Raw genomic sequence first — 15,127 nt, forward strand, 5'->3', positions numbered from 1 at the left:
CAGTAAGCATATTACATAAGAGACACTTTTCAGACAAAAAACATAATGAAAAAACATAATGAAGGCTGCTGGAAAAATTTTGCTGCAAAAATAAGAAGCAAGTGTGACAGTCAAAGTCTCCAGAAGAACTGTGTCTGCTTCTGCAAGATGCTCAGTAACACTTACAGCTCATTTCCTTATAACACTGCACACGCTGTACCTGAGACTACTCTTTTTTTTTCTAAAAGTGAAGGATTGTCACACCAAATATTGACTTTGTTTCATTAATTACAGTTTACTGCTCTTTATAGTATTTTTTTAATGTAGAAACATTTAGTTTCATTATTTTTGAAGGCATCTTTGCTCTACAGCATTTCTTTGCATGTGCCTAAGACTTTATTCTATATATCTTCTTCAAGATATATATATAAATATATATATATATATATATATATATATATATATATATATATATATATATATGTGTGTGTGTGTGTGTGTGTGTGTGTGTGTGTGTGTGTGTGTTTGTGTGTGTGTGTGTGTAAAATCAGAATATATAAAGTAAATGTCAACAGTTTGACCATGTGAAGGGTTTTTTCCACCACACATACTGTAGAGTATCACGTGACAAGCGGTTCCACTTTTTTTTTTTTCAGCTTCACTGCGCAACCTGTGCGCTCCTCGTCTCTTGGTGTCAGTTGTTATTTGCCATTAAATTAGCGCTTCAGTCGTCGGATATCTGTATCCTCCTGTTTCACACACTGGACTCAGCTGCGACTGAGCAGGAGGCTGTGGCTGTCTTCTGCAGGTGTAAGAGCACGATGGGACACACACTCTTCATGTGTTTAATATGGATCCAGGTTGCACTCATGATTGGAGGTGAGACTGACCTTTTCCTTCTGTAGCGTTTGAATGCATTTCTTTCTTTCTTTCTTTCTTTCTTTCTTTTCTCGCCTGCTGCTTCACATGTGCACACTCTTCCTGAAGTGCAAATAAACCAGATGCGTGAAGGAAAGCAAGTAGTGCGTTATTTTGTTGTTATTTTGTTTAGTTTTTATATAATAGGATTACTCTGACAACTCAAATGGACTCAGCTGAAGAGTCAGAACACTATCTAGTTTTCCAGGTGTAAGAATTAAGTAATGTGTAGGTCTAAAAAAACAAAACAAAACAAAACAAAAAAAACACACATTACATGAACTTTGGACCCTTGTATCTGGAGAATGACTAGTTAACACAACTGGAAATGGTTAATGAGTGATGGAGTTTATCAGTGTCTGCACAACAGCAAGCCTGTGATCATAACCTTAACCTATAATTAACAACACCCAGTATATTTTATTCAGTTTTGACCTTATTGCAGGTGTGATTTTTTGTACATCACACTAGACACACTGCTATACTGTCTATTTATTGCACAGATCATGAGCATGCTGAATACTCCAGGGTACCTGAACAACTAGATTGTTAGGTCAAACCTGTTGTCACCTTCTGACATATTATTATTAGCACAGGTTAAACTCTCAAAAGGTGACGTAGGTAAGAAAGTCAACAGGCTAGTCTGAACCAGCTTTAGTCACTAAATGCTTTACTATTCATGTTTCTGTGCTAATTAAAATTTAAAAGGCATAAGCATTAACTGATTGATTGTATTTTTTCCTTTTTATTCCCCTTTGCCATCCAGCCCTTTTTTGAATAAATGCAAATGCACACAGGCCTAGTGGCGCTTGCATTGTTAGTGTACATGCTTCTCATTTTTTCAGTGTTTAGTTCCTGGTTTAAACTTCGAAACATGTAAGAGACCATGAATGCCTATGATATGTAAATGACGTGTGTTTAGAGACAAATAGCTAACAGATCTCTTGTTGAATGTGAAGTCATCATGACCACGGACACCTGTCACGACGTCCATTTAGCAAGCTTTAAAACTCATCACTGTTTGAACAGTGACCTGAGCCCTCATTCAGAAACATAGAAAAGAAAACCATTAGAAAGTCACTGAAGCATGCTCTGAGCATGTTAGCAGTGCAAACACACCTTCCTACTCCCGTTCCGCTGGTCTGTGCTGCATCTGCACGCATATGATACAGCAGCGCCTCTCACACTGGGAGACATCAAGGGGGCCGCAGAAAAATGTCAGAAGTTGTATGTCTACTTAGTAATTTTTAATTTAGTTTATTAAATCTGCTTTGATAAAATGTAAAAAGGGGAGCATGTTTAAAAATAGTGTTTTTTTTTTAATTAAATATGCACCCCCAGTTCACACCCATCCTGTGCCCACTTAATGAGTTTGCTCTAAGAGTGCCAGTTCTCTTATACGTACAATTTGTAACTGCTGTGTTACCATACTGCACAATACAGTCAACACTGTACAGTACTGTTTAGGCTTTTCGTAGGTCCAATTGTAGATTTGACTCAAAAAACTATCTTAGATTATGTCACCTTTCTTTTTTTGCTTTCAAGTGATTATATATTATATATTTTAAAGTGATTGTGTATTATCTACTAGACAGTAGCAACACCATTTGACACGTAACCCAGCATAAACACACATCCAGCCAGCCCTGGCACAATTTGTGCAAAATTACAAATCATAAAAGGTCTTAAACAGCTTGTTAGCTAATTGTAAAGACATTGGCAAAGACGAAATCATTTTGATCACTGTTAACGCATGTTCTTAACAGTCTGCTTTTTTATAGCTTTAGACAAGTTAAAATATTTTATTCAGAATATTTTTACTTATAATCAGTGTAGTAGGTCATGGCGCTGTGTTACATGGTTTATGATAACAATAAGTAGGGAGAATTCAGGTATAGTGGGGCTTCAGGTAACATGGGACCGGTAAACTTAGCAGTATTGATTTTCTGGCCTGATAAGTGAAAGTCAAAACTTTTGTTACTGAGCCTTTGCAGCGGAAGTGCATGAAAGAAATAACATGACTTAGTTCATGTGACTTCGTATAAGGGGTGTGGCCAGCCTGAAACAAGAAGCTGGCTCCAAAAACCTTGAGGTAGGATGTTTTTTTTAAAAAAGAAGTTTATAAAATTGTCATGACCACTGATGCATATATACATAAGATGTATTACTGTAACATAGTTAGTTCATATAATCTAGATATGTTTATATTGTAATCATTTTCAAGAGGTAAATTTCAAGATGTTTTCTACTGTGATTTATACTTAAGCTGTTCATATAAAAATGTTTAGAAAAGATTGGTTTTGAATTTGGAAAAATATTGAAGATTTTCTGTATAAATGTTTTAAATGTCATTGAAGATGAAAGTAAAAGAATAAACCAATGAAAAGCTGTGTACCAACTTCCCAAACATGCTATCCCAAATTACCAAATATGTAATTAAAATGGTTTTCACTCAAATTTTTCAAAATGGTAAGCCATGCTTCTTTAAAATATGATATAAACATATTTCTTAACATGTAATCAACACCTTGAGGATTTCAGAAATATCATGTGTCAACTATCATGTGTTGGCTATTTTGATTCATTAATGGCAAGAAGGCTAAGACAAGTGGAAATTCAAAAACTCCCAGTATACCTGTATTCTAGTTTATGTTACTGTAATCATGGGAGGAGCGTTGCATGAAGGGAAGTTATCATATGTCGAGAGTGTGGAGATTTAATACACTTTAGACAAAGATCACAGATCAGTAGTTGACTCTGTCTTACAAAAATGACATACAATGTTATGCCAAGTTGCCCGCAGTTTCATTTAAATAGTGGCTGACTTGCCACCATATCTGGGTATTTACTAAGGTAGCATGTGGTTTGGGACGCAGCCAAAGTGTTCAAGACTATCAGGATGCAGTTATCTGCTGCCATTATTGTAAATTCCACAGTATTACAGTTATGAAAATACAAACTTTATTGTGCATCAGTGAGTTACCCAGCAGTAGGTGAAAGATTTAGGCTAATATAAGCTAAAGACTGGCTGGTCAGGCTTGCTCTCACTCACTGTAACCAAGATTGGTGTGCAAAATTACAGTATAGTTTTTTAAATAAAATACAGAGCCAAGGATAAAATAACAGTCAGAGTAGTGAATAGAGTGCAAGCAGATGCAAACATACAGGGTTAACCAGCTTGATAGCTCCAACAAGTTCACTGGGTGACTGAAGATGAGTCATTCTCAGAATATGGTGACAAACTTGTCGCTTCACTTATTAGTTTTCAAAGAGTCCCACGTAATAGACATTGCCGTATAACATTCATAAACAATAAAAAAAAACAGTTTGACTTTTTATTATTGTGTACATTTTTTCCCCCGAATCTTCTTTGAAACTGCTAAAGGCTAGAAAAATAGGTTGTCCCGCAAGCCAGTTGTACTATTTTAGAGGCTTTCGCTGAGATCTAAAAAGTCAGAGGCTGAACATACGTATGAGGTCTATCAAACATGGAAATTAGCAGAATAAAATAAATTTTGAATACTATACATAATTTAAAAGTACATTCATCCCTGCCTTTCATGTCGTTGGTGTTAGCTGTTTTAAAAACTTGTATCTTGAAATCACAAAAGTTGTTGGTAAGTTCTTCCAAGGTCAAAGGTCAGAAGAATGAGTGGCCATTTCAGCCAGCACCAGTTGAGTTTCCTTGTACACTCTTTTAAGTTATTTTAAGTTATCTTTTTTCTTGTGGATAAATTAGGTTGGATTTACAGTTTTCAATCTTGTTGCAAAATAATATTTAGTGAAAAAAAGGATTTAATAAAATAAAATACATCTTTAATGGAAATTTGTCACTGGTGTTACTGTCAGTGGTGTAAGTCCAGTGACTTAAAGTAATGACACCAAAGACCAAGAATATTAGATATTCATTCAAAAAGAATGTTAATACACATCTGACATAATCCTTTGAATTTGAAAACAGTTTTTTGAACATTTGAACATTTTGTTGGTCAGAAAATCACAATATTTTGAAAATGAACCCAACAGACACGAATTCATCACCAAGGGTAAGAATTTGATATCTAGCTACACAATCAGAGGACAAATAAAATATCTTACCTGAGCAGAAAAAAACCCAGAATGATAACCTACAGAGGTGAGGAAGAGCTTGCAATGGAGTTTTACACCTTACTTCCTATTTTAAAAGTAGCCAGATACTTTGATGCTTATGGAAAGACTGTGAGAAAATACGTATCTGAATGTATGCAAACCCCCACCAACCTGATCATGTCATTCTTATACTGATGCTTACTTCACTGTTTATATGTATATGTATGTATATATATATATGTTGGATGCAGTAATAAATGTAGTACAGAAAGTATCCAGAGAAACAGGACATTTTGGACAAAAGCCTTCATCTCTAAGTAGTGAAACCATTAAAGATATGGTTTGTATATATTAAAATATATGTAATGAATCATGTTTTTGTACCTCCTACAGCTTCAGAAGCACTTGAACTGATGAAGAACTTTTGTTCATAATGCCTTGTTTTTCTGGAAACCTTGTGTGCAACACTTATTTTCTAATACATTTCTCTATATTTTAATAAATACCTAAATACTATTTAGTACTAGTAATAATTAGTAATACTATTAGTAATTATAGTATAGTATAGAATAGTATAAATAGTTCACAGTGTAACTTGGGTTAGAATAAGGGCGCAGTACTGAAACTGAAGGGAGATCTGGGAGAGAGGTGATGATTATCAGCCTCACCTGTTTAAGAGAATAAGGTTTCACTTTGTTCTGCTGAGATAACCCACTCCCAGTCATACCTGACTAATAAAGACCTCCTGTACCATATACACCTACCACTGAGTGAAAGATTTAATAATAATTTAATTAATAATTATTTAAAGCAAATTCTACAACTCATGACTAGACTTAACCATAAGAAATTGCCTGATAAATATATCCTCTGTAAGATTTAAATTCAGGCATACAAGATTTATTTTTTGCCGTATGGAATTGGAATCTGCCCGTAGTCTAAGTGAAATAAAAAGATACCGCCAGCACTCCCATCCCTCCAATTGGTCATCTGGCGAATTCTACCCAGCAGCCAGCCAGCTCTCCCCTGTCAACTACCAACTAGGGAGGGTGAAGCGTAACACATGCGTCCTCTCTGACACAAATGAAGCCAGCCTGCCATGTTTTTTCAAACTGCTGGGCAGCATAATATACACAGAGGAAGTAACTACCTTCTCTCTTCCACATACATGATCTCATAGACATCCACAATTGGCTAGTGTCGCTAGTATGTCATCTCCCTCACCCAGAGAGCATGGCCAATTTTGACCCCTTGGCTCCCGGCCACAGATAGCTATGGCATCACTGGGATTCAAACTTGCTACCCCCAAATGATAGGACAAGCACACTTCCCTTGCGCTACTTGGGAATGCTAAGTAAAAAAGATTTTTATTTGAAAGTAGTGCCACATATTTCTGTCAATACCTGTCAACACACATTTCTGCTCATGTGAGGAATTTCTGTCATTTATTTTATGCTTGTCAGTTTCTATGGTAGTATATTCTACTTCTTTACTTACTATGTGTTCTTACTACGTATATACGGTTCCTCACGTACAGAGCCACTTTGTAGCAGAACCGTGCAATTTGTGCCCAGCAGCGCTGAGACTGATGTGTGGGCAAGCCAAGGCTCCAATGTTGAACTGAACTGCACAGTTCTGATACACTACAGCAACAACAGTGAGTCTGAATGTAAGGCCCATCTGCGTTGGAGCAAAGATGGAGAACCTCTCCGCAGCCCTGGTTCCTTCACCAAGAACACCTCCCAGTGGTGAGTGCCACATGTGAGCAGTACTGTCCAAGAAATTAATAGAAAGTACTTAATTTTTTTTCTTTTTTTAAGTATTCACCACATACATGTTTAACATATGCTCTTATGAAATGCACTCATGAATGGAATAGATGCAAGGTGCATCTTGAAAGTGACCTTTATCATGACCTTTACAGGTTCACAGACGAAGACCAGCTGATGGTGAGCAGTGTTCTGACTGTGAGTCTGAAGGAAGAGTCAGATTATGGTCTCTACTCATGTGAAATATGGAACAGTACAACCATCTTCAGGCTTAAAAACACCAGTAAGACCTACTCATTCATATCAATCATGATGGACCAAGACAGATGCTGATAATGACTGCTGTGAAGGTCATTATTATTATATATGTTGTGAAGGATACACACAGTGTGGTTCAAATGTCTGCATGTACTACAAAGAACTGTTTTTAATTCATCATTGGATCTTTTTTAAATTCATCTTATCACAGTCTATGCAGCATTTAACTGATTTCCAAGTGACTGGTATATATGCAAATATGTAATAATAATGATGACATTTTTTTTTCTTTTATCCCAGTCTTCCCCAGTCACACAGGGGCAGTGATCGCATCCCTGGTTTTGTTCGTAATGTTGTTCTTGGCTGTTCTAGTGTATTCAAAATGCCACCTCAACTTCAAACTCTGGTATAAAAACTCATATGGAGATTATGAAATCAGTGGTAAGACTGCACTGTATGTGTTTATAAATATATACCGTGATAGATTATGTGTTTCTCAGGCCAAAGGATACATTTCTTGCATAATCTTCAGCACGTCATTGATCATGATCCATATTTATTCCCACTCAGATGGCAAAATTTATGATGCCTACATTTCATACATAAACGATGAGAATGACCAGAAGTTTGTAAATTTTATTCTGAAACCTCAACTGGAGAATAAGTATGGGCACAAGTTACTCCTTAACAACACAAACATCCTCCCTGGAGCAGGTATATCCCTCAGGCATGTAATAACAGAATGCCTTACTGTCCGTGTCAGTCAGCCAAATTGATTTAAATTTACAATATGTTGCATTTGTATGTTTTGGTTTATTTTTCCATGCAATTTTGTGATATGACAGTAGCAGGATATAACTTACATTGTGCATGTAATCACAGGTTATACAGTACATAATCCTGTCAATATTTATTTATGTTAGAATGTAGTTACATTCTTTTTCAAGGAATTTTATACTTTTTTAATAGTCCCATGCCTATGTAGATTACTTCAAAGTTGTTTTTTTCTTATACTTTTTCATTCTGCTCAGCTCCTGAAAGCTAGTGTGTGTGGGTTGTGTCCTCAGAGCCATCTGCAGAGTTGATTATGAACATCAGTCGCTGCCGGCGGCTCATCGTCGTGCTGTCACAGGCCTATGTACAGCAGGAGTGGTGCACTACCAACTTCAGGTACAAATGAATGCCTTTTGCTGGGACAAGTGGCTAATAGCTAACAATTTAAAAAATTATTTTGGTTCTTATATAAGATTTCAGTTATGGTTGTTAAGAAAGAATCAAATAGAGGATTTGACTTATTTGTATTATTTTAACTGTGGAAGAGAGATCTTGCTGATTTGTTTCAGTTAGCTATCCAATTCGAAGGCGTTTTGGTCTGCTTTTAGACAGGGCTTATTTCACCTGCTGGAGCTGTCTCGGAAGCCCATCTTCATCGTCTTTCAGTCTCAGCAGAAGCATGTGAGTGTGGACATCATCCAGCAGCTACGAGATCACCAGGCACGCATCACGACTCTCATCTGGGGAGCACATTCCATTGTGAGTCCTCCCACATTACACACATGTGCCATTTTTAACTTTTTTGCTATTTATTCCTATTCAATTATCTAACTAATCTAATCATTTACCTAAAGCAGTGGTTCTCAAACTGGGAGCCAATATAGGGGCCAAATAAACATCTCAGAACATGTATCTCTACTTTTTAATTTTTATTCTAAAAGATTGGTACATGTTTAAAAAATAGTTGATCTTATTGTTATTGATATGTACACAGTTCATGGCCATCCTGCGCCATTAATGTGTTAGTTGTAATAAGATCAGAACAGCACCAGGTTTGAGGCCCTCTGGTCTAAAACATTGGGTTGCTCAGAGTGCTTCCGATCTGTCATGCTTACAAATATGCATACATACACACACACAATTTCTCAATTTCAGACCCCATCATCATCATTTTGGAAGGCACTAGCTTTGGCCATGCCCCGTAAAGTGGTGTTCCAGAGTGAGTTGCCTGGAGACCCTCAGACTCTGCTCGAGGGGGATAGGGACCCCATGCTCACCATGCAGCCAGACTATCTGGATTGCAGACCTGATCCAGACCCTGAAGGAGATCTGGGTAAGAACATGAGTGCTGGTTCATCTGCTGCTTGCTCACAATCTTCCAGTTTATCTTGGTACTATACCTTCCAGATATGCTACATATAACTAGGCTTAAAAAGCATTTTGAAATGTTTCTCTATGTTTCGGAATCATATATAATGTCTATCCACTACTCTGATCTGTAGGCATACGGTTCCCCACCTATAAAGCAATGTCCAGGGACCAAGTTCTCCCTCCAGCTTCTGATCCAGTGACTGAAGCCAAAACCCCTGAGATTGATGTGTCTGACCTGGGCTCCAGGAGCTACGCTGCCCGAAGAGATTTTTACTGTCTGGTTACTGATGACATTTGAACCTGGAGCACTACACCTTGTTCCTCTTTCACTCCAATGAGTACAGAGCAAAACAGAAGCTCTAGCCTATTTCAGTGGTCACTCTTTGTTTGTGTTTCAAAAAATTTCTGTGTTTTAGGAAACTAGATTTGACCAGATTAGAGGAGCACAAGTCATTTACAAGGGCTTGAGTTTAGGTAAACTCAGCACACAACATCCAAGCCACTACCCTTTAATCTGAGATTTTTAATTTTTCTATATAAAAAGTCCTATATTTAAAATTATGTTTGCTAGCCGGTTAGGCTGTTAGTTCTGAGAGGTTATGCCTTTAGATCAAGTAAAGTAAAAATTCTGTATAAATTTTTTCTTTTCTTTTGCCTTTCCCTTTCTTGTACTTTCAGCACACAAGTTACTGCAAAAGCATTGAAGTGCATCATATTGCTAACATTTCGTATTAGTTGATGTATATAGCTTTTATATTTGTATATACTTCAATTCAGTGTTTCCAAATAAATTCATTTTGTGGGCCATTTGTTGTGAAAGGGCATTTCAGGGTCTGCTTGTGTTAGCCTGCGTGGCACACTATAGCAAGACACCAAATCCTAAAAGGTCAACCACAGCCACAATGATTTACATATTCAATTTTAAGAACCAATTGTAGAAGTGTGTGCCAGGCTTCATTTGAATTGTATTTACATATTTGACACTGCAAAGCCTGTGTGTGCCTGTGTATAGTCATGTGCTGTGCATGAACAGCTAAATCTTTTTGAAGTATACTGACTACTGGATCACTGTTCAATTCATTTGTCCAACTTGCAAATGTACACACATTTTCTGCCCCAGCTGATGATGCAAATGATGAATAGACACTTTCACTTCTTTCACACATGTCCAAGTGTCAACCTGAAGATGGCAGCACTGGAAAGCACTGGAAATGAATTTTGGACTTGAAGAATATCACCAATATTTATACCATTACTAATATCAATAGAATTCACTTCAGTATAATGCTGAAATGAATTTAGAATACCAAAGTGGGTTTGTTGAAAGCAAACTTCCCACTGTCATAATACAGCCATGGTCAGAAAATTGCTATGTCCATGCTATTTTAGCATATTACTATGACTGTGTGTAAAATGGCTTTTGTATACTGTATGCCACACTCTGCACCAGTTACAGTGTGTGATGTATAGTGCATACAATGCCTTGTAGTGTGTATCACACAAACTCATCATAGAGCACACATCAAATGGTGTTTAATGGAAGAAGGTATCTCTTGACCTGCAGGCCAACTTGTGTTTACACAGCAGAGTCCCTTTTTAGTACTTCCCAAAGCACACAAACAGCTGTTCAGTGACCTACCAGCTGGAAGTCATGTCCACATTAGCACTTGAGGGCCCTCACTGGACACAGGGCTGGTCTGGGCACATTCTCACTAATATCTATGGCAGGAATGTTTGGTTCAGCCACAACGTGTTGTCTAGATACTGTGTTGTCTGGTGCACTATTATGTGTGATCTTCTTAAGAGTTTATAAAAAATATGGCAGCACTATCCTCTTTTTGTTTTGGAGGATGTTAATATGCTGAATTCAAGACCTGTTTTTGCACCTTTCTTTTACATTAAATTTTTTCTACGTACACTTCCAGCTTTACTGGGAGGCATCTGTTGTTACAGTTTCCCTCTGAAAACATGCGCTGGACCACTGCCTCAGGTTGCGTGCACAATACTAGTGACACCTGCCTTTGTGATATGGCTGACAGGTGCTTATCATACAGCCAACATTGAAACATCAGCACAATATTCCCTAATATTTCACTACTACAGTTGGAAAAAATAGCAGAACATTTGAATACTTTTTAATATATATAGTTCTGAAAAATTAATTTACTTAATGTATTACTGAATACTTATACTCTTGCTTAATTACGTTTACAAGAAAATATTTACTAGTTTTTACTCCTTACATTTTTATTTCGACCTTCAATGTCCTCATTACAAAGATAAAAGGTTTGTTCTTCTCTCATCCAATTCTCTTAGCCAATGGCTGTTGCTTTATTTCAGTCAAATGGGCTCAGTTTAGTGTCCAAACATTTTAGTTTAAAGCATCAAGTCAAGTTCATCAATATAGAAAAACTATCAAGAATTGGTCCAACCTCATTAAAGTGTATCATTAGTAAGAGTAAGCAAAGACTTGTATAAAATGAAGTGTCTTCTTTGCCTCACTAGATGGCATAAACATCTAATTTGAAAAAACATGATGAGGTATGTTTCAAATTTGGTAACATAAACTGGCTTTATTTAACCAAGCTGGCCTGTTTTCTTTGCTACTTCCAGGTTAGACTAGCAAAGGTTCCAGTAGCTAACATACTTGACTGGGCAGCAAGTCAAATTCTAGCTAATGGTAAATATTGCGCACTTGCAGATACTGAATGTTGTTTTCAGGCAGCATGGTGTAGTAGTTGCTTTAAAACAAAAATCATCTTCTAACAGTTTTAGATAAGTTCTAAAAGTTACTTTTCAAATGAAAACATGACATAAACTTAATTTAATCAGTTAAAACGATTTAATACTTGAATACATTTAAAAATACCAACTTTACTTTCACTTTTACTTTACTTTCACCTTTTTTGGCATAATAATTCCACTTTTAAGGTTTTGACACATTATTTACACTTTCACTTAAGTATAATTTCTCAGCACTTGGTCCATCCCATTCTATTTTAACATTTCCAATGCATTTACTGCAATAACAACAAAAATGCGCATCGTTTGGAAACTCAAAGACAGCCAGTTTGAGGGAGACGTGCTGTCTTTTTATGGAGGGTGGAAAGTGAATATTGAAGGAACAGAACATAGTAGATTTCTTTATGCATCTGTTTCCTAATGACCTAATAAATGTTCACAACACAATTTTGTATGGATTCCAGGAAAGATAATCTGGCTCTGAAAAATGAAAGTCTGTGTCTTTTCTGGGAATAAATAAGGTCATGTCATATCTCAGATACACAAGATCAAGAACGTACTGGTCATCAGAGGAAAGTCTATATCTCAATTTCATAACAAATGTTTGAACAGATACAAACAGACTGATCAAATTTATTGATATCGTGACATTGAAGATTATTACTGTCAGGTGTTAGGAAATACAGATATGCTCTTTAAAATCAGACCAGTGTTAGACATACTTGAGAAAACCTTGAGAAACTACTTCAGCAGTAGATCCTAAAGAATTACATTAGCTGGTTATTCTCTTCATGGATCAACTATCAAGAATCACAAGCTGGAGTCATTATAAAACACGTTGCTATTGTTTGGGAAGATTTCACAGTGAAGTATGGACTATAAAGTATGCAGCAGAGCACATCATTATGTGGGGCTACTTCTCTGCAAATGGTACTGGAGCATTACACGTCACTGAAGGAAACCTAAATGAAACGGAGTACCAGGACATTTACGAGGAGGAGAATTTAATCTCATTGGCCAAGACATTGAATTGATCCTAAACATTCAGCCAAAATAACTCAAGACTGGTTTCTAAAAAAGAAATCTGACTTTAAATCCCAATGAAAAGTCATGGAGGATTTTGAAATTTTGAGTCCATCAGAGGGACCCTCCTAATCTTCAAGAATTTAAGATGATTAGCCAAGATTAATGGTCCAAAATTGAACGACAATGCTGCAAAAAGCTAATTACTTCTTACCATAGACGGATGAAGATGTAACTGCCAACTTTGTTAATGCTTACAAATACATACTTTTTGTTCATATCTATAAGTACAAAGTCAAAAGACATTATGTGTGCAAATTTGAAGTGGATATATGCACTGGAAGTATATTAAATAACAAACACAAAAATGTCTGAATACTTTTTTCCCCTCACTGAATATGGTATATGGGGTGAAAAGGAGAAGTAAGGAAATGGAAGAAGTGTTTGCTCTGTTGTCAGCAGTACAGAAAAGATCACTGTCATGCAATGGTTAGACAGCTCTGTGATCCACATTGCTCCATCCTGTGCTGTAAATACTCACAGGATTTGGCCTAGAGATGTAGCAAGATTAAAAAAAAACATAATCAGCATTCCAAGGCCATTTTCAGTAAAGCTGTACAATAACCATACGTGGGGCATGGGGCATAGCTGTCATGGATCAGCATGTTTCAGTGTACCCCTGATGCTAAAAAAAATTATAAATAGTAAAAAAAATAATATATTCGACTGGTATGGCAGCCCTTGCACTGTACCAGTTCTGGAGATGTATGTAATTAAAACTACGTCCTGTTTTCACCAGATGTACAGTGGTTGCAAACAAACAAGTTGCCATTTAGTTTGCTAATTAAAATATTTCTATCTTTGCATTTAACAAACAAACAACAAAGCATATACGAAAACCTATATACATACAAATATAATCTTACATTAACAGACAAATCCAGTAAAGCTTCTGCTTATTAACAAATCCAAAAGAATACCTAGGGTGATGTTGGCTTTATGACTATCACACATTTTTTTGTGAAATTTCTAGATATATGCATGCTGATTATGCCTACAGACATACTTAATGTTATGTATCTGTTGAGCTATAGTATAGGAATAGTACAGTCTGAGAAGAATGATTGTAATGGATTGAGGAATGTGAAGATGGAATGCTAGGGGTCATGAATGTTTTTTGTAGTGTGGCTGTAGCTACTTTTTTCATTCATACTTTTTTCATTATTAAAAATTAAATACAAAAAAAAATGTTTTCCCAAATTAGTTTCATCTTTGAGACAGATATTCAAACAGGACATAAAGATTAATTACAATATACTGTGTTTATTGTTGTTGACATTCCACTAATTTTAATGTTTCCAATATGAAATTTACAGGAATTGTTCAATGAAAAAAAATCACTTATCTTTAGTAACTGCTTTATCCTGGTCAGGATCCTGGTCAGTCTGGAGCCTTTTCCTGGAACACTAGGTATAGGGCAGGAATATACCCTGGATGGGACGCCAGTTCATGCACTTAAACATTCACAACTATGGGGCATGGTTTTATTTAGTTTAGTTTTACTTTTCATGTTTTTCATGTACAGATTTAATTTCTTGCCTCCTGACAACCCAAGATTTGTTCATTAATTAGCCAGGTGAAGTCCCTTAGCAATTTAGGATTGTAACTGTAAAATCTGAGGCTAAGATTAATGCTAGTAACGTTATGGAATTTTTAAATCAGATTTGATCTTACATTTAATTGTGCTTTATTTTGTTGCAATTACAAGCACTGACTGTGACATTAAATTTGATTTCCAGTTTATCCCTCTCTGCATTTTGCACCACTACAGTTGGAGAGATGCTGAGGCAGATAGATGTGGTTCAATACTGCACACACCAAATTACATAATTGATTACAACACTAGGATCTATGTGCAGGGGGATGTGTACGTCACACACACATACACGCAAATTATAAAAAAGTTTTCATTTATGTGTTTCACATAAATGTTTACTGACTACCCCAACAGCTGCCCTTGGGCTTTCATTTCAGGTAAATACATTTTACAAACCTTTCTAAACTAATTCTTATCTACAGTAATCAGCATACACTACAGATACAGGTTGAAAAACAGATTCCTTTAACATGTCGCATTAGCAATGCATTGAACATTCTTATACTTACATTGAAAACATGTATTTAAATTGCAAAAGAATGTCTAG

General features: G+C 36.2%; 1 protein-coding gene across 1 annotated transcript; it reads left to right on the forward strand.

Moving 5' to 3' along the window:
* Positions 1 to 631: 631 nt before the first annotated feature.
* Positions 632 to 9,965, forward strand: sigirr (single immunoglobulin and toll-interleukin 1 receptor (TIR) domain). Its single transcript, XM_026919874.3, has 9 exons — positions 632 to 858; positions 6,524 to 6,734; positions 6,911 to 7,038; positions 7,314 to 7,454; positions 7,584 to 7,727; positions 8,081 to 8,183; positions 8,396 to 8,546; positions 8,943 to 9,120; positions 9,290 to 9,965. Exons 1-9 carry the CDS (start codon positions 801 to 803, stop codon positions 9,454 to 9,456), a joined length of 1,281 nt encoding a protein of 426 aa, XP_026775675.3. The 5' UTR covers positions 632 to 800; the 3' UTR covers positions 9,457 to 9,965.
* Positions 9,966 to 15,127: the final 5,162 nt, after the last annotated feature.

Source organism: Pangasianodon hypophthalmus, chromosome 9 (genome assembly GCF_027358585.1).
Source record: "Pangasianodon hypophthalmus isolate fPanHyp1 chromosome 9, fPanHyp1.pri, whole genome shotgun sequence".
In the NCBI taxonomy this organism is placed as follows: Eukaryota; Metazoa; Chordata; class Actinopteri; order Siluriformes; family Pangasiidae; genus Pangasianodon; species Pangasianodon hypophthalmus.

Bases quoted from the DNA above. Each gene is read 5' to 3' on its own strand.
- sigirr (XM_026919874.3), top strand. From the start codon at position 801: ATGGGACACACACTCTTCATGTGTTTAATATGGATCCAGGTTGCACTC. The intron at 859-6,523 runs GTGAGACTGACC...CCTCACGTACAG, and splicing joins GGTTGCACTCATGATTGGAG to AGCCACTTTGTAGCAGAACC. The intron at 7,728-8,080 runs GTATATCCCTCA...TTGTGTCCTCAG, and splicing joins AAACATCCTCCCTGGAGCAG to AGCCATCTGCAGAGTTGATT.